We start from the raw sequence: 19776 nt of genomic DNA, 5'->3' as shown, positions 1-19776 counted from the left end.
ATCATTAAAATTGAGGGTAAATGCTTGTTTCCTTAAATAAAATTTAATTAAAGCTAAATTAAAACCAGAATTGGACACTCATATGCAGAAAAGATCCAATCCACAACCTACTAGTTTTGAGATAATTGAGGAAATAGAAGATTGGATAAATAAAAAATCACAGTAAACTGCCAGCTTTCAAAAGTTATCGTAAATAATGGAATGAATATCTATCTTGCTAATGATGTACAGTTTATTCGAAATTTACATTTCATTAATGAGTTATATAGTAATTTATGGGGTTGGATCATTATTGCTTAAATGTGTTTTTAGAATTTAAAATGTAAAAAGAATCCAATGGGAATTGGATCTTTTATGAATTTCTATTATGATTGGAAACATGCGTGAAAGATCCAATCTATATCCTACGTTTTGTTGTATGTAGTACCTAACAACAGAAATTCTCGATCATTTTTTTAATATTATGTAAAAATTTTGTTTTGTTGTTATCCAACAATTTTTTAACAGGATATTTTTAAATAAAACAATTATTAAAATACAAAAAATCAGTGTGTGTACTTATGTACGCGCGTTAGAAGTTATATTTTTTTGTGCGTAACCAAAAATAACTAGATTCTTCGACTAGCTCTTAATTATCTTGTTAAATTACACACTCAAGAAAAAGGGCCGCTTATTTGAACGCCATTGGTTTATTTATATACACTTAAACTTATATTACTAAATTATATAATTATTTATCTTTGTTTTTATTTTTCAAGTAACAACCGTCGTTCAAGTAACGTTTGCTTACGTAAGGAATTGGAACTGGCCGACAATAATAAATTCGTTGCCTAGGCAACGGAACAATTCTACTTTCTAACTTGCGTTTGTATACAGCTGACTGATTCGCATCTAACTTCATGCTGTCGCGCACTTTCGTAACGGTGTGCGCGCGCAGCTCTCAATTTCACTCTCTACCAAACGCCCCAAAAGAATTATAACTTTAAAAATAAAAGAGATTTATTTTTATGAAACTTATTTGGTAAACAAACTATGAAAATGTTTTATTTAAAAAATATCAGAATGCTTCATATTCTAGGACAAGGTCTAATGAACCACCATGAGGGTGGGTCATCATTATAGTTTCTTCGCAATTTAAATTATCCTAAAATGATTTAGCATCTGCAAGTATCAGATACATTATTGACTTAATATCGTTAAGTTTGGCAGACAATATAAGTTTTCCCTGTGCCACAGTGGAATCAAAAAATCAAAATGGATTTTTATCGGCTTGCCCTTCACCATTCGCTTTAAGCAAACTTCTGCTTCAGAACTGTCCATTTTTATGAAAATATAAAAGGGTTTGGTCTTTTTTTATACAATTTTCCCTGGTTTATTAGTGATCCATTGCCATAGACAAAATGTTGCCATTGCGAATGTTAGTTTCAAGAAAGATCCAAAGCCAATTGGATCTTTTATACAAAAATGTATGTCATTGGAATGAAGACCAATTATCACTGGACTCTTTTCGCAAAATGTAAAATTGAAGATTTGCATTTTGGCATTATTTTAAAAATGGATTGACGCGAAAGGAATAACTTTAGGGACTGGATCTTTTTTGCATATACGTATATGAGATATCCTCAATCGGATTATTGAATAAATTTAAAAAAGATCCAATGAGTTTTGGATCTTTTCTGCATATATACGTCCAATTTAGATAATAAATCGGAATTTGCGGTTTACTTTTTACAGAACGTGTATTTAGTTGTATACATTGTTAATATCTAATAAAAGCACTTTTCGAAAAATCGAGGGTTATGCCCTATTTCCTAAACGCAGTCGACTTGAAACTTAACCTTCTGTACCCAATATTGGTGATGCTGAAACCAGCGAAGACGATTAAACATGGATGCTATTTTTAAGCTACCTATAATAATATGCCTAACCTAGATACGTGTGAGATATGGTACATTTTTAATAGGTATTGAATTTGCCAAAACCTGATGAGTGTTCTTTAAAGTGATTTTTAAGAAAAACTGCTATATAAAAATGCTTATAATTTATTAAAACTCATTCATTTCTTCATAATATTTCATTAACTTACCTCCATAATTAAATACATAGTATTTATCACCAGAAACGCATTCAAATTGTTCCCCTGAAAAGTAGGTGAAATGACCATATCTGCTTCTGCCAATTAGCCACAGATTCATTAGGAAAAAAAACTCAGCCCTTTCTATGTAGTAAATCTAACTTAGTGTGATGCTGAATTGATAACTACATGTAAATTTGCAGTTGTGATAATGTTTTATGCATGATGCATGCAACTTAAGCCAGTTGCTCTGATACTCACTTCAATTATATCATGTTTACAAGACAATTCAATGAATAATTTCAATTGTCTCGCAGATACTGCCTGCTCACATTTTTCTTTTTATGTCTAGGTATCCTATTACGAAGATAGAGTGAATCATTTTATTTTCTCTCATATCCCGCTTCAATATTAAAAACTTGTATGCTCAGAGCAAGAATTAGAGTAGAGAGAGTATAGCAGTGACAAAGGGTGGAGGTAGGATGTCAAGATCTGCACATACATAGTGCACATTAAAATTTGTCAGTCTTATGTATTTGTTTTCATTGAAATAAGACTACAATTTACAGATGGTGTTGGTTAGTTTTAAAATTTAATTCAAAACTGCGAAAACCAAGCCATAATAGATAATAGTCAAAAAATACTATGTCTATCTACAAACTATCTAAAATTATGCAATTAATTCATACATAACTTTGGATATTTTATAGATGGAATAATATTTTTTATCTATTATAGTTTGGGTAGGCAGGACTTAGAATTTAAAAAAATGAACTAACAATATGTGTAATATGTATTCTTAATCCAATGGAAACAAAGAAGTATGAGTGAAAGAGTGTGCACAATTTTGTCGTATCGTCCAAAATATACAAAAACTATTATGGTTTGGTTTAGGCAGGGATTAATTGAATTTAAAAAACTAACCAACACCATCTGTAAATTGTAGTCTTAGTTCAATAAAAACAAATACGTATGACTAACAAAGTTTAATGTGTACTATTTATGGCGGATCTTAACAGCCTACTTCCACCCTTTGCTACTGGAGTATATAATAGTAACATCTATCAACAGAAAATACAACTAACGATCTCAGACGATAATAAAGTACCTACAGTAGAACTTCGATATAACAGACAAAATATCCGGTCAAAAATATGAGTATTGTTAAAACATCCTGTTAATGTTACATATGTTTAAATCCAAGTGTCACCGCATGTAAACAACGTTCTGCGCATGATAATCGTTCAAGTCATAATGCCATCATGCTCGTACACTGAACGTAGTATAACATTTGCAACGCCGTCCGCCAATTCACACAGCTGCACGGCAGTTTAATTTGTTTACTCGAATTGAATGGATGCATTTATTATCAATAAGTTTACAATGGTTAGAAGTAGATGAAGGTGACAGTGAAAGTGAAATAGCAGATAATGTTATGAGGATGGAAGTGAAGATATCGAGGAAGAAGAAACAACACGCCCAAAAACAAAGTTATCAGTGATAAGATCGCATCTCGACAATCTGATAACATTTATCGACTATTCGACAGATAACGAAATTCAACTATATTATGCGCATTTTCCTAATTTTAGAGAGTTGATTATAAAAAACAGCAGACTTCAAAAGTGAAAACAAAATTTAATTCTTTTTTTAAAGTAGTATTACCGAAAGCAGCACGTCGATATTGAACATTGATCGTCACTCTGTCTGGATATATCGCACCGTGAGTGTAAAACCAAGGCACCTGCAAATTTTTCGATTTCGAGATTAAATGCAAAACAACTGCGAAAGTCGTGAACTTGATAATGTAAAAGTGAAGTAACTGAAAGAACATGAAATATAATGTAGATATAAACCAAATATTATGGTGTTTTTTTTATTAGAAACTCTATTTCTAACAACTTTAAACAAAACGACTTAACTTAACTTTAACTTTAAACAAAACGAAGACTTCAAACCCTAATATATCCAAAATATGTCTTTCGCAGATGCCTTGGTTTTACACTCACGGCGCGATATCATCTGAAGACAAATAAGCAGGATTATGTTTGTGTTATTATATAACGGACTTTCGGATTTAACGGACTCCCCGTCACCCGTATTAGTCCATTATATCGAGGTTTTACTGTACATATTGTATTTGGTTTTTGGGTTTTCCGTGTATTCTTCTTCCTTTTTTCCACGACGTTTCAGGCCATTTGCAAAGTTGGTAAAGGAGGCCATCGAAATATACTGACTAGTCTGAAACTATCCATAGGGATGACAGGATACGTTTAAAAATGTCATAGCTTTTGGTTCTTTTAGCAAAATCCAATATCCATTCTGGCTACAAATACAGTAAATATCACTCTCTTGTTACTCTGAGTAACATTTGCTCTCAGCTTAATAAAACCATTTTGGACAAACTTTGAATCGTGTTCACATTCATACACCTAACAGTACTAATTTTATAATACATTATCTCGTGAGAATTGCCTCTGCAGCAAGCCTGAAACGTCAAGGAAAGAATGAGGAAAAATATTCGGTGAGAGACCAAAAACTAAATAAGACGTTATGTATTACCGTGTCCGGAAACTTGTACGTATGCAGTTCGCCGTATCACACTTCACTGTGAAATGTTGTATCGGAAATATATGGCCATATTATATTAAAGACCGTCCAACGTGTTTGAGTCGTATAGTACTGTCATACAATTCATGTCTAAATAAAACATGGTTCTTGTCGGCTTACACTTTACAGGAAGCCAGCAGCAAACAAATTTTGAAAATACCCGATATACTGGATTATTTGTTAGGTTGGGTTTTCATTCTTGAATTCATGAATTTTGCCAAAATCAGCTATGAAAATTGAATTAATGTTCATATTGAATCTGATTGGAGACGGTCATCTCTTTTCGATAGAAAGCTCACGGCGAACTGTGCCACGGTGTTAACTGTGCCACAAAATGTTTTACGTACAATTTACATGTAACCTGCCTGTATATCCTGCCGAGGATTATGGGGAAATCTGTTTGAGGAGATCAAAGTTTACTGTAACGCCACGGAAGATGAACAGAAGACGTTGCTGCCCAAGTCAGTATCACATAGAAATATTTAATATGTTCAATTTAAACTTTTTCAGGCCGTCATAGAACTAGGAATAAACCTACCAAAAGAATTATCGACCCCATATCTTCAAAGATGCGACAGACTTCAACCCATCGACAGTCACGTAGACCCCGCTAGAGACGCTCTCATAGACCTCGGGCTTAGATTAGGTAAAACATCATGCTTTGTTATTAAAACTTTACTGAAAACAAAAATTATGATTAGTACAGTAGAACCTCGATATAATACCCTGTTTACACGTGCATGGATTTACTACCGATAGTACGTATTATCGCGGCCATAACAAAAAAATACATTATCGTGCATGCAAGATTACATGTACGAATCAAAAAAGTTCAGAGGTGTCTGAATTTTCACGCCACAATGGACCGTGCACTCTATCTGCGTTTGCGCAGTAGACGATAGTAGCGAACCTGCTGGTAAAAAAACCGCTCATCATTTTGGGGTTAACCAATTTTTACGACCTGTCAAATAGTACCATAAAATGACATCATCGCGTCTCGCTTACTGTTGAAGAATGAGATTGGCGAGACAGTGAGGACTTTTACGTGTAAACAGTTATAATCGCGATTGTTTAAAATACACACTATTGGTGCGAGTAAATCCATGCATATGTGTAAAGGCGCTATAATGGACAAAATACACTGTCAAATGTGAAAATTGTTATGAACATCCTATTAATGTTATACATGTTTAAATGGTTGTCACTGCTTACAAATCTTCACTGCTTATAAAAAAACATGTGCGTCGACATCGAACATTAACGTCACTCCACAACAGGTGTATCTGGATATATCATCCTAAGACGAATAAACAGCATTTTGTTTGTGTTTTTATAATTTTTTAACTTTATACTTACATACAAATTAAGTGTCTTTTCGGAAAAAAGTGTTTATTTATTTCTATTTGATTGCAGAAAACTTTTCTGTGAATTCAAGTTAAAGTATAAGAGCGGAATGCACAATCTAAGATTTCGTTCCTAAGGATAAGTCGCCGAAAAGCATGACTTAACTATAGACAATCCTGAGTATAGAGTTAAGGAATCCTTAACCATAGACTACTTTTGTTATGAACACGCCCCCTTCTGTATTACCATTTACCACTGACAGCTGCTGTCAAAATAAATTCGCATGTCTATAACACAGTCCATACACTCAAATTCATTTAACAATGTATCTCAATATGGATATTGATAGTGTTAATTCTTTTGGCATGTACTTGTAGAATATAATTTTACTTTTATACGCCAACCCGCAGAAATACAAAATACCAGGTGAAGAATAACGCTTAACGCTAGTGTTACCATGTTAAAAAAATATTTTGCGGTGCCTGTGGAATCACGTATAATGACTTATAACGGAAACATAAGAGTATTATAATTTAATATTAATATGTATTTATAGTTATTGCATTTATAAAATGCAGTTGTCATATTTTTGTCATCGTTTAACAATTATAAAATAATTTACCTAATTTACCTAACGAGAATTTCTAAATATCGTCACCGTTTTAGCAAAACCATCTATGTGTCACTTTTATCAAAAATGACTTTTAAATACCAAGTCATTCCTTATTTTTTTCTCTATAGGCCAGTAAAATGATCTATGTGTTGGGTAAACTCGCTCCGAAGTTATTTCAAAAAATAAAAAACAGCTATGTGTAAGGTTCAAAAACCACGGTTCACAAAAACAACTATGTGTATATTATAGTAACATATAGATGGTATTTTGATATCGAGAGTGTAATGTTTTTTTACAGTTTGGCTACACATTGTTTGTTTATATGTTATATGCTATGCATTATGGTCTTGCACGACGGCTTGAAAGATGCTTTCTCAAAAAGAGAGACAGGAAATATTCAATAATTTCTGGAAGATGCCTACATGGTCAATAGGGTATAGGCGAGAATTAATTTAAAAGTTGGATAAACAACTACAAACGTCTCGATGACAGTGGCCAATTGAAAGCAACAATGACAAGTAATAAGAATCTGACTGAAGATAAATAATTGGTAGTGCAACCAAAAATCAAAACGGAGAGATTTGTGGAAAAATGTTACATTATGGTTGGATCTAATTCCAAAGTTCCCAGCCATTATTGCAGAGAAAATACCTCCAGGGTGTGTGTGGAATTGTGTTTCCGATCCAAAATACAAATGCATGATGAATATAAAAAATGGTCTCTGGAAAATGGTCATAAAGCAGCAGAATATACTCCAGTATATTTACCACCAAAAAATCAGTATCCACCAACCACGTAAAGATCAGTGTGCCATCACTGCCATCTGCTGTAGTTATAAAATGAAGAATGTTTCAGAAATGGAATACAATAGCCACATTATTAAAAAAAAAAAAAGATGCTAGAAGACCAAAAATGAAATGAAGGAGAGTACCAGAAGTATTACTGGACGGTTAGTAATCACAATGGATCTCCAAAGTGTGCTGCTATGTCCAAAACACAGGCACAAATGTATTATAAACAAAAGCTGCAACTACACAATTTCACCATATACATTCTTCATAATGTATCTTCTAATGAATTTGTCTCATCTCATCGAAAGCAGGACAATACAATGAAATAATTCTAATATCGGATGGGTGTGGATATCAAAACCGAAATAAATTATTCGCTACTGCTCTAAGTTATATCTTTAGAGAGAAAAAACATCGAGATTCAACAGCTTTTTCTGGAAAAAGGCCACACCATGATAGAGGCCGATAGTGCACATGCTACCTAAAAAAAGTATTTTAAGCCTCCAATATATTCACCATCTGATTATATAGCACGTATGCGGCTAGCAAGACCAAAACAACCTTATAAAATTAATGTCATTGATTTTTAATTTTTAAGAATTATGGATAAGATTAAATCTGGATTAAGTTCAATCAGACCAGGAAAACGAATCGGAGATCCTGTTGTATATGATATTAAAATGTTACAGTATCTACCAGATGGAACAATCTTTTACAAACTCAACTTTATCAGTGCAACCGTTTGACTGCCTTTATAATATATATAATGAATCATTGCCAATATCACAGTCGAAATACATACATCTTCAGGAATTAAAAAGTGTAATAGAGAAAGATCACCACTATTTCTACGATAACCTAACATTTAAACCTGCTAATAGAAAGTAAACGAACTTATAAATATAATATCATCTCACTATTGCATTAATAATTAATAAAATGATATTGCAATTTATCACTAATGCACTATGTATATTTCAACTATTATTTATGTAACAGTTTTTCATGAATTTATTATTATTCACATTTTGATGAATAAATTAAACTATGTGTATTTACAAAACGGTCAAAACAACTTATGTGACATCACAAACTGTATTTTTATTATTTTTGTATTAAAAATAAAAGATTTTTGTAAACAAAATAATAATCTTAGACCATTTTCTGATTATAATAAAGCATTCTTCATAATTTTAATGTTTAAATGTAACATTATTTTTTTATTCAGTTTTATCCTTCTCCTGCACAATTTGAGAAAGTGCACATAGATGGTTTTGCTAAAACGGTGACGATATGGTATTATTTTCAATAGAAATGATCTTAACTAAGGACAATGTTTCTGCATAGTGTTTTCTGCTAAGGAAATTTTAGTTATGACAAATGTTTCTGCATTCCGCTCTAACTCAGCATTGTTTAAAATCACATAATATTTTCAATCCATTTATGGAAAGTTCACTGGCCTCGTATTGTGCCGTTTATTTTCTTAATAAAAAAATGCATTCGGAAAACCTACCTTTATATAATGGAGTTTCGGCTTTAACGGACACCTCCTCACCCGTATTAATCCATTATATTGAGGTTCTACTGTATCTACCTTTAATATAAATACGAAAAAGTAGAACAAACAAAAATATTATTATATTCTTCATAACACGATACAATTGTTACCATAATGATAAATACTATAAAATTGTGTTTTATTTAATTAAACAAATAATTAATCAAATAACAACAAATGATGCTGTTCAAAAAAAACCCTGTCTTTATAGAAATATTTTGCATCCTTGTAGGTGGCTTTTTAAATGAAGCCGGATGGTACGCTGACGCAGAGAAGGTGCTCCTGTCGTGCCGAGACCTCTGCCAGAATGCACCGCAGACCACGCGATACGTCAGACTCACACTTGAATGCTGCCATAGGTGTGCGGAGATGTCTTTATTTAAACTATGCCGTTGAGTTCACATCACATACTTCACGTTGTTCACTCTGTGCGAACTCGGCGAACTGTGCCACGGCGAAATGTTTTACGTACAATTTACATGTAACCAATAAGATCATATAGGCTTGTATTAACAGATTTTTGTTTTTACGATAAATGGATGTCAGCCACTTGTCCACCTATTAGGTCCATAATCTGACTCATACACAAATTGAAAAACAATAATATGTGTACTTACTTGCCAGACCCAGGATTCGAACCTGGGACCCACGACGCTATAGGCTGACGCTTAAGCTTACGGAAGCCGAAACATACCCATTAGAAATATCTTTAAAAAGTATGAGAAAAAACCAATTTCATCATAATTTGTGTGCAGTGTGCAGGTGGCTAAATTGGTATGTAAAAATGATTAAAACTTAAAAATTTGTTACGCTCTTTTGTAATTTAACATCTTTGTATTCAAAATGTCTGGGGATAATAAAAGTTTTTTCGTTACTATATCAAACGATGTAGGTATGCTTTTTTGTGTAATCATTTAAAATGATTTAAAAGTTACAATGATGAATTTGTGGTCTCCTTGTCAGCGCAAGGCCATAATCTTGCACGCAATCAGAGTAGGTACCGTTAAATCTGCCCCTGCTTTAAGTGGTAAATATATTAACCTAGGGCTCGGTATCATTTAAAAGTCAATGAGACAATGTTGTACCGAAGTCCATGAAGAGATTAAAAGGAATCAAATGACATTCAAATAATAAAGATTTAATCTTGCACTTGTTTTCATCGAGGTCTACTAAAAATTACAATTTATCCGATAGCAGTTTTTATTACAGGTACTACATGCCTACAACTTTTCCTATAAATCCGTACACATTTGAATTTTCATACATTAATATGTATGTTTTAATGCTAAAACTGGCCTTTACACATATTTAACTATTATATAACTTGTTGGTTACAATTATTATTGTATTAATTTAATAAATGATGGCAGATTACTCCACACACAAGCCGCGTACTGCTGCTTCCCCGGGGCGGCGGACACGTACGCCCTCTCCCTCACCTTGCTGGGCATGACGGACGAGTCCATCCAGGCGGAGCCGGCGAACACATCCCTGTCACCCGTGGACCCCTTCACAGACTTGGCCGAGCAGCAACAGCCCAACTTCCTGAGCCTCTCCCACTGTCGCCGCCGGACCCCGCCCTATTGCCGGGCGGTGGACGAGATCGCTGAGCCGCCCACCGAGGATGAGGGCATGAACAATTTGCTTCTCCGCCTCTACAAGGAGTTCTCCGTGCTGCACTTTGTCAGAAGCAACTACAACGCCACCTACAAGTGGAGCGCCAAAGCTCTCAAACTACTTAGACCCGACACGCCTCCCAAGTAAGTTGTACGACAAAATTTTGAACATAAATTTATTTGCTTATGAAAGTCAATCAATACATCAAATTTTATTTATTTTTTACTTATTATATTGAACTTTACGAATTATTATTTTAGGACGTTTTCCTTACATATATCCTTAAAAGTAATGATAGATTTGATATATTGATTTCTTAATCTGCAAACCGGTTAACTGCATTTTGGTGAGTTGTTCAGGAAATAGAAAAACTTAATAATTTAACTGTCAAACGGAATTTAACAATTCAAAAAATACACTTGATAAAGTTTTTTATTTACATATTGCACTATAAATTAATACACTATTTTACTAGGAGGAGTAATGTTAATAATAGGCCAAAATGTTTGAGACGTTCTATAATATTTGTTTGATTTCAGAATCACGGTGGACGTGCTGCGCATATGTGGCAAAGCGTGTGTAATGATGCGCGAGTTCTCACGTGCGGGACTTCTCATGCAGCAGGTGGTGGCCCTGGCACGTCACTGGTTCGGCAAGACACACCCCAAGTACGCCTTTGCACTGCTTGACTACGGCTTCTATTTGCTCAATGTCGACTCCATTCTCCACAGCGTCACCGTTTATGAGGTGCGTATCACTACAGAATTATTAACTTAATTTCTACCGGTATCTCTCTGGTTTCTTTGGTTTAAAGGATAAAATGTGGATTGATCAAAGATGTTATTCAAAAACCTCAAAGTGAAAAATGATTACATTAGCGGAAAGTCATTTCATATAATTTGCAATCAAAAGTGGGGTAAATACCAGTAACATTTATGTCTCTGGGGTTTCACACCGATTTCACACGGGGGTCACACCGATTTGGATGAACAATCATGTAAAATCACAAATAACAGTACCTACGTTAGTAAGTCATATCAACACCTGGCCACCATTTTATTATTTTATCAACAATGCAAGTGTGTAGAAAAGGATGAACTTAATTCAGATAATTTATAGCCCGTTTACACGTGCATGGATTTACTGATGGCAGTACGTATTGTCGTGCATGTTCCAAGACTGCACGCACGGCTTCTGAATTTTCACACGACAGTTGCAACTTGCATGCGATGCGCAGTGGAACAATAGTGTCGAACCTGCCGGAAAAAAATATTAACTACACCGCGCAGAGCATTCTGACATTTACCAATTTTCACAACCTGTCAAATAACACCATACAATGTCAACGATGTGTCTTGCTTACGCTTGAAGAATGAGATTGGCGAGATAGTTAGCACTTTTATCTTATATATCTTTTGTAATATCTACTATTAGTTCGTGAAACTAATCAGTAATGTCCTTTTCTTAATTTTCTCCAGGAAGCGCTAGGTGTCCTGAAGTCCGTGTACGATGGAACCAATTTACATGTGGCGGTCGCTCATGAAGACCTCTCGTACGCCCTCTATGTCCATGAATATTCCACGGGCAGATTCTACAAAGCCAGAGAGCACGCCGACAGAGCAATAACACTGATGGAGGTACATGCCTACATTCACTATTAATGGCACACCCTTACCACATGAAAATTTTGTTTTTATTGTGTTTCATTTATTTTAGTAACCGCTTTCAAGTTTCAGCTAATATTGATAAGGATTGCCACATACTACATAGTAAACGCTGAATATTGTTTATGCATGCTTACGTTTCCGAGTATGTTAAAATTTCATTTTGGAACCAATAGTCGCAATATGGTTAATCTCATGACTGCTTCAATCCTACTTCCATCTGCAATGCAGAGTTTTTGACTTAAGCTGTAATCCAAACCAATATTATCGCTCAAAACATGATGTGGAACGGAAGGAGGTAGAGGCATCTGTGTATAGTTTGCTTCCAATAATTGAGAAACTGTAGTGAACATCAGGCTCACCCTTCCCACTAATTGTCCGAACGCATTACCATCACGTCACATGCTGTCACGTTGAGATATAGATAGTGATACACTATCGTTAGTTCAACGTCTATTTCAGCGTGACAGTACATGACGTGATTGTAATGTGTTCAGGCTATATGGTAAATTTTTAAGACACTAAGGATGGTGTGAATTGAAAAGTTTGATAACCGCTACTATAATTTGTCAATTGTAGGGAATATGAAATAATTGCCATGTTATGTTTCTGTATAATCATCAGGGAACACAGAATTAATGGGAACTGAAATACCTAACGGGTGTGGAGTAACAGGCAACTGATTTCGAGTGTGGAAGAATATGGGATTAACTTAAACATGTGTTAAAAATACGTCACTCTAAAATTGTCTTTCGATCTGACAACTGCTCTCGGTTAATGCACTGACGCTCATTCAATATTAATGTATTTGAAAGTTGTAACACACACTATTGCATGTCTATAATGTTTTTCATTTTCGTAGGACACTCACACATTCAAAACCCTGTGTCAAAATGTAGTGTATTGGGGTATAGCCTATCTGATTTCTATTTATTAATCTGTTCTCTGATAATCATTATAAATCCTTGAATTATATCCTTATGTAATGTATTATCGTAAAATATTAATTGCCACCCATGTACAGTGATAATAATTTTGCAATTATTTCTATTTTGATTTCAGAGTTTACTCCCGTCGGAGCATTTAATGCTGGCCACAGCCAAGAGAATCAAGGCTCTTATACTCGAAGAGATCGCCCTGGACACGCTTCAAGAGTCAGCAGGTAAATATATTTCATACAGCTTCTCCAGTGGGGCGGGCGATTCTCGAATAAATGCCCATCAACTAAGGTACAGTTCGGTTATGAGGAATACAAAAACATTTTGAAAATAGCCGATATACTGGATTATTTGTTAGGTTAACCTAACCAAACCTAACCTAACCTAACCTAAACTAACCCAAACTAACAAATAATTCAGTATATCGGGTATTTTCAAAATGTGTTTTCCGCTGTATTCCTCATAACCGAACTGTACCGAATTCTTTAATAAAACCGGGCGAAAGTAATTCTTTGTGGTCAGGACAAAACTGAATGTTGCAACACGAAGATTGACATAATATAATGTCTCCGTGAAGTCAATTAGCTGCAAAAAAGACTGATAGCAGAATATCTTAGACTGTGTAACATGATACTTGATGCTTATATAATTAATGTTACAAAGTTTTAACTGTTCAAAAAGTGTTATGGTCCCCTAAGGCGCATAGTTTGAATACCATGCCTATAATGCAAATGTTACTATGTATATTATCCATCAGTGGCGAAGGGTGGAGGTAGGCTGTTAAGATCCGCCATAAACAGTGCACATTAAACTTTTTCATACATACATATTTGTTTTCATTGCAATAAGACTACAATTTACAGACAGTGTTAGTTAGTTTTTAAAATTCAATTAAACCCTGAGAAACTAAGCCATAATAGATAATAGTCAAAAAATGCATGTCTATCTATAAAATATCTAAAATTATGCAATTAAATCATACATAACTTTGAATATTTTATAAATAGAATAATATTTTTTATTTATTATAGTTTGGCTTAGGCAGGGCTTAATGAATTAAAAAAATTAACCAACAATATGTGTAATATGTATTTTTAATCCAATGAAAACAAATAACTATGAATGAAAAAGTGTGCACAATTTTGTCGTATTGCCCAAATTAGACCAAAACTATTATGGTTTCGTTTAGGCTGGGTTTAATTGATTTTTAAAAACTAACTAACACCACCTGTAAATTGTAGTCTTAGTTCAATAAAATCAAATAAATTTGACTAAAAAAGTTTAGTGTGCACTATTTATAGCGAATCTTAACAGCCTACCTCCACCCTTCGCCACTGTTATCCATTATAATATAGAAAGAGCAGCCAAATGCACTACACTATAGTTATCCAGAATACTTACATGAACATCCACAGAAAACGCATATTATGCCATATTACTATCTATATTACTGATATATTAACTGCTAAAGATGGCAGCCACAAAAGATGCTGCCATGTTTCAATTTGCCAATATTAAAAATACATATACTAGTTTATATTTCTAGGTTATAAATACTTCAAGCTCTTTGAGTAAGCTTACTGATTTAATCATTAGTGAAAAGTGTAAGCAAATTTGACAGATGGTGATTATTTATTTTGTGGTGTGAAGAATCAGAACTGCTGGCAGAGTCGGAGACGCTGCATCGCACTGCCCTGCAGCTGTCCATGATGGCCTTCGGGGAGAAGAACGTCCAGACGGCCAAGCACTACGGCAACCTCGGCAGGCTCTACCAGAGTATGCGCAAGTTCAAGGTGATTATTTCATTAATTTTATTCTTCCACGTAGCGTTGATGAAAACCTTCTCTATTAACTCTTAATTATAGTGTGAAAGTAAAACTGAAAAAAAATTAGTCATCGACCACCGAGTTAAAAGTATCAGCTGCGATTCGTTTTGTATTACGGATTCATTTGTAGCAAACTTCACCATTTTCGAGTGTTTCAATCAAAATTTAACACGATTTCTGATTCACAAACGACTCCACGATGGCCGAGCGGTAGCGTCTCAGCTTATAATGCGTCGGCTCCTCGAATTACGGGTCTGGCAAACATGTTGTTTTTTCAATGTGTAGTTGGACCCAGTAAATTAAGCAAATGGCTAACATCCATTTAACGTAAAAAAAACCTTTACTCTGTGGTGATCTTGAGTAATAACACGGTTTATAAAATAATTATACAGTCGAACTTGGTTATTACGAGGAAGATGGGACCAACTGAATTTGCTTGTTATAAGCATTACTCGTTATATTGTTATATAACATTTTTCACGCCACGTTCTATTTAAGCGTAGAACATAAAAAATCTGAAAACCATCATAAAAATCCCCGAAACAATAACTATAAATGAAGTTGTTTATCGTAATGAAGTGCTGAGCCGCCGGCGCTGGTCGGTACCTACTGACTTCACAAAGTTTGGATTTTTTATATGCAATTTCAACCATATGCGTGGATACTTTTTAATTTGTCGGCGAAAACACCAATAAGATACTTAGACACTTCACTAGTGTCATAAATACAATCCGATCCCGGCGGCATCGGTCTAGTTGACTGCCCGGTCGGATTTTATTGCTTAGGGTCGAAAATGTTGTTTTTAAACGACACATTAACAGTTTTGCTCGGTATAACCGAGAGTAGCTCGTTATAAAAATGAATGAATGTATGGAGAAAATCATAAACTAAAATGTCAACAAATGTTTCCTCAAAGTTATGTAAGTTTCATTGGAAAGAAATGCTGCCGTCTTTACATTTTTGGCCATAAATGTGCTCTTCATGAAAATAAGGTGTGTATGATAATGAAATTATTCCAGCAAGCGGAGGAGATGCAGTTGCGCGCCATCGCCATAAAGGAGGAACTCTTGGGCAGAGACGACTACGAGGTGGGGCTCTCCATCGGTCATCTCGCCTCCCTCTACAACTATCACATGAGCATGTACTATGCCGCAGAGAAACTCTACTTTAGATCCATATCAATAAGTGAGTATTGATAAATTGTTACCCATTCTCACAACGTATTATTTCTGTGTTCTCTATATAAATTGTATATACAAAAGCGGTTAAGTTTAACGTATGGGTTGGGAAACATTTTCAACACTAACAACTCTCTTATCGATATCAAATTTATCTGTTAAAATTATGAACTGAGATTTTTTTATTTTTCACACCTTGTTCATGTAATACACCTATGATAATGAACACACTTCGCAAAACATGTGAAATTGCACAAACATGGAACTCATACAATTTGGCCGATGACCTTGTACCTTCTGCCATTCATCCGTCGCGAGCTTTTGACGTAAAAAGAGTTTTATTCCTGTATTTAAGGTCCAATCTGTTAATGGTTAATGTTAATTTGATGACAACATTGGACAATGGTGCGTAACATGCTAGCCCATAAACTCTGGCATTTCAATAACGCTACTTTTTCAGCTGGGTACTCAATTATATTCGATATATTATATCATTTGATTGTTCAATCGGAGGATATGTATTTCTTATTAAAAAATTGTTGTAGATTGTAATAATTACTATATTTTTTTTTTCACAGGTTTGAAATTATTTGGCGAGCGGTATTCGGGATTGGAGTACGATTACCTGGGCTTGGTGCACGTGAACACGGAGCTGGAGAAACCAGAGAGGGCAGCTTTTTATACAGAATTGTTGAGACATTGGAGAAGTGAGTTTTTTTTTTATTTATTGATTTGCATTAATTGTGCATGAAAACATATTATTTTTTCTTGGAAATGGTGGTTGAAGATGTGATTCTTTGAATGAGTAATAGGAAATCGTTATTTTGGGCCTTATTCATTATGCTAAACGAATTTTTAAAAATACAGTCGTAAATGTGCCGCGCAGGTAAAAGGTTAATGTTATTAGGTTAATCTTACATAAATTGAAAATGATTTTGCACGCAAAGCAGTGTACAGTAATATGATGTCATGAGTAAATAGACACCGTTTAGATAATGTTTATATTAAGTTAGTGATAACTTATGAATAAGAATAACACATTGAGTGATGTTTTAAAAATGTAAGGAGTGCAATGCACTTGCATGATAGTAGTCACCACTGGACTTTTCCATTAAAAAAATAACAATTTGTATATATGCGTACCGTTTTTATATTAAAAGTGTTTTAATTGCAATCTATTGCTTTGTTAATTTTTCCCCATTGGTTTCATTGTTGATGGTATCTCATTCCAGGTTTACGAAATCAGCCGACGGAAGAACAGCAGCCGGCGTTTGGCAAGGAGATCGCCATACCCATTCCGCAGCTCAAGTTAGAATTTTTCAAACAAGACGACAAGGATTGATTCAGCCGCCGGCGGAAAAGACTGTGTTCGTTCTGTCCTTGCGACATTTCATTTGGACAAGTGATCTGTGTACAAAACTTTTAAAATAATAATCAATGTTCGGTGGGGCTGTTTATGATAGAGCAGTGATGTCTTATTTAGTTTGTTCTGACTGCCAAACGGTTGCTTAGTGTCGCCGGTTCCTAAGACGCCGACAGATGTCAGCGTTTGGACGAATTACGTTGTGCAGCATTTCCCATCTGATGGGTCACAGAAATCGCATGAGGATCACGGCGGGTCGTACCAAAAATACATTATTTATTGAATTAGTTTTATTTTTTGCTGTTTGATGTGTGAATGCAATCTTTCAATTGAGCTCTACTCCGGAAGAGTAGTGTTATCCTGAAATTTTATTTTATGTTATATTTGAACAATTTAGCCATGATGCGATTTCTTCTAGTGCGCGAGAATTACGCAGGGCAAGTGTGACTATTGTTGCGGTTGCTATTCCCAATTTCACTGTGCCTCTTCCGGTGTGCCCTGCTTCGTTTATGTCTTGTTTTACGTCAAAGCTATTGAATTTCACGCAAATACTGTATGTTTATAATGGCATTTAACCGCTAGCATTTAATTACTATTCAATTACCACATTTAAATAACATGCTAATTATATCCAATGGCCCCCTAATGAGGACACAGCAAGTGTGCCGTCCGCGCTTTATAGTGCCTTTGGCTGGTATACAGACAAAATATGGTGTCATTTGAACTGATTTACTATAAACTAGGGTTATGATAATGCTCTTTTTACCGTAGAAGGGTTTGATCATTGCACAATTGTTGTGGTTATTACCGAAAGGTGAGACAGCAACACTCACTTTGTTTGCTGCAACGAGACAAAAATTAATGTGATAATAAATTTTATTTTATAGTTGCAGTTGAACAAGTGCAATATGCGCACGTCATGGTCTTGACTTAATGAAATATGTGAAAAATTTGCCTTGCATATCCTAATATGTATAATCAGGTTTTGCATCGCTGACTTAGATGAACAATCACAAGAAATCGCAGACAGTATTGTCACCATCAAGTATTGAAAAACAAAAAAATCATTTAATGAATATTGTCCAAACCATTTGTTCATAGATCATTTAAGTAAATTGAATCGGAAGAATTCTTTTTTGAAGATTTTTAAAAAAATCATTGGATATATAGAGACAATAAAACGTCATTTTAGTGATGGTTTGTCACATGTGAACATCTCATCTGTGTAATAAATAAATCACTTTTTAACATTAACAAGTTACAAGACCCACAAGTGTTATTGTTGTTCAATTGTAAATTTTAGACACTTCAAATTTGGAGATTTTACTGTTTCTTGTAACCTTGTTATATTGAATCTATTGTGTTTATTTTGGGAAATGTGCGACACTGTTCGATTAAATGCTCACATCTCTCGGCAGCTCCAGAAGAACAGGGTGATAATCGATGGCAATTAAATTGGCTTTTTATCTTTAAGGCTTTTTATCGTTATTGTGTTTATATGATTTTTTTTGTTGTTTTATATTACTGTGATTATGTACATAGCTAACAGTGTGTTATTGAAAAATTATAATTTGGTATGTACAGTATGGCTTTTCTTCAATTCTACTTTTTCTAAATCGATTTAAATATGTTTGACCATTTGAGATGTCGGCAACATGTATAATATAATATTCATTTCTTTTTTGTCAAATTTAAAACTGTATAAACCATTTTACTCCTCATTAAATAAAATAACGTATATGGTTATAATTCCACATAATTTAGTAATGACCAGGATCAGTTTCCCCCGTTTTAGGGACATAGTAAGCTTCTATAAAAAATACATGCAAACCAAAGCCTAGTACAGATGTACAGATGTAAGTATATATATAAAAATGTTTATTATGTCGCGGGCGTAGTACAACAAGGTTCTAAGTACTTATCGTTTTTTGGCAAAACAAAAGTTACAGTGAGGCAGTTTTCTTTTGTTTTGCCAAAAATCTACACTTGGGGCCTTGTAGCACGCTCGTGATATGCATAGAGACTAACATACAAGCAAATGTAAGTATGTTTGCATGTAAATATTTACTCTTTCACCTGAAGTGTTGCTTTGATAAATCCATGCCAATTTTTACGATATGGACTATCTAAATCGCAATTATTTGAGTGTAATTATGCAGAAAGCAGCCAGTTCACAAAAAACGTTTGCAAAAATGAGTTT

General features: G+C 34.4%; 1 protein-coding gene across 1 annotated transcript in view; it reads left to right on the top strand.

Annotated features, from left to right (window-relative positions):
• Positions 1 to 18627, top strand: part of Pat1 (Protein interacting with APP tail-1) — a 61378-nt gene extending 42751 nt beyond the window's left edge. Inside the window, exons 3-12 of the mRNA XM_085944888.1 lie at positions 5195 to 5330; positions 9223 to 9349; positions 10361 to 10750; positions 11147 to 11354; positions 12086 to 12244; positions 13334 to 13433; positions 14860 to 15002; positions 16055 to 16220; positions 16792 to 16920; positions 17446 to 18627. Coding sequence (XP_085801014.1) covers positions 5195 to 5330; positions 9223 to 9349; positions 10361 to 10750; positions 11147 to 11354; positions 12086 to 12244; positions 13334 to 13433; positions 14860 to 15002; positions 16055 to 16220; positions 16792 to 16920; positions 17446 to 17555 — 1668 coding nt within the window. The 3' untranslated portion in view covers positions 17556 to 18627. The remainder of the gene's footprint in view (positions 1 to 5194; positions 5331 to 9222; positions 9350 to 10360; positions 10751 to 11146; positions 11355 to 12085; positions 12245 to 13333; positions 13434 to 14859; positions 15003 to 16054; positions 16221 to 16791; positions 16921 to 17445) is intronic.
• The last annotated feature ends 1149 nt before the right edge of the window (positions 18628 to 19776 follow it).

Source organism: Rhyacophila brunnea, unplaced genomic scaffold (assembly GCF_057557595.1).
Source record: "Rhyacophila brunnea isolate RB1 unplaced genomic scaffold, BYU_Rbru_1.0 scaffold_17, whole genome shotgun sequence".
Lineage (NCBI taxonomy): Eukaryota > Metazoa > Arthropoda > Insecta > Trichoptera > Rhyacophilidae > Rhyacophila > Rhyacophila brunnea.
Note: the sequence above shows the minus strand (reverse complement) of the source record. Positions and strands in the feature narration are given on the sequence as shown.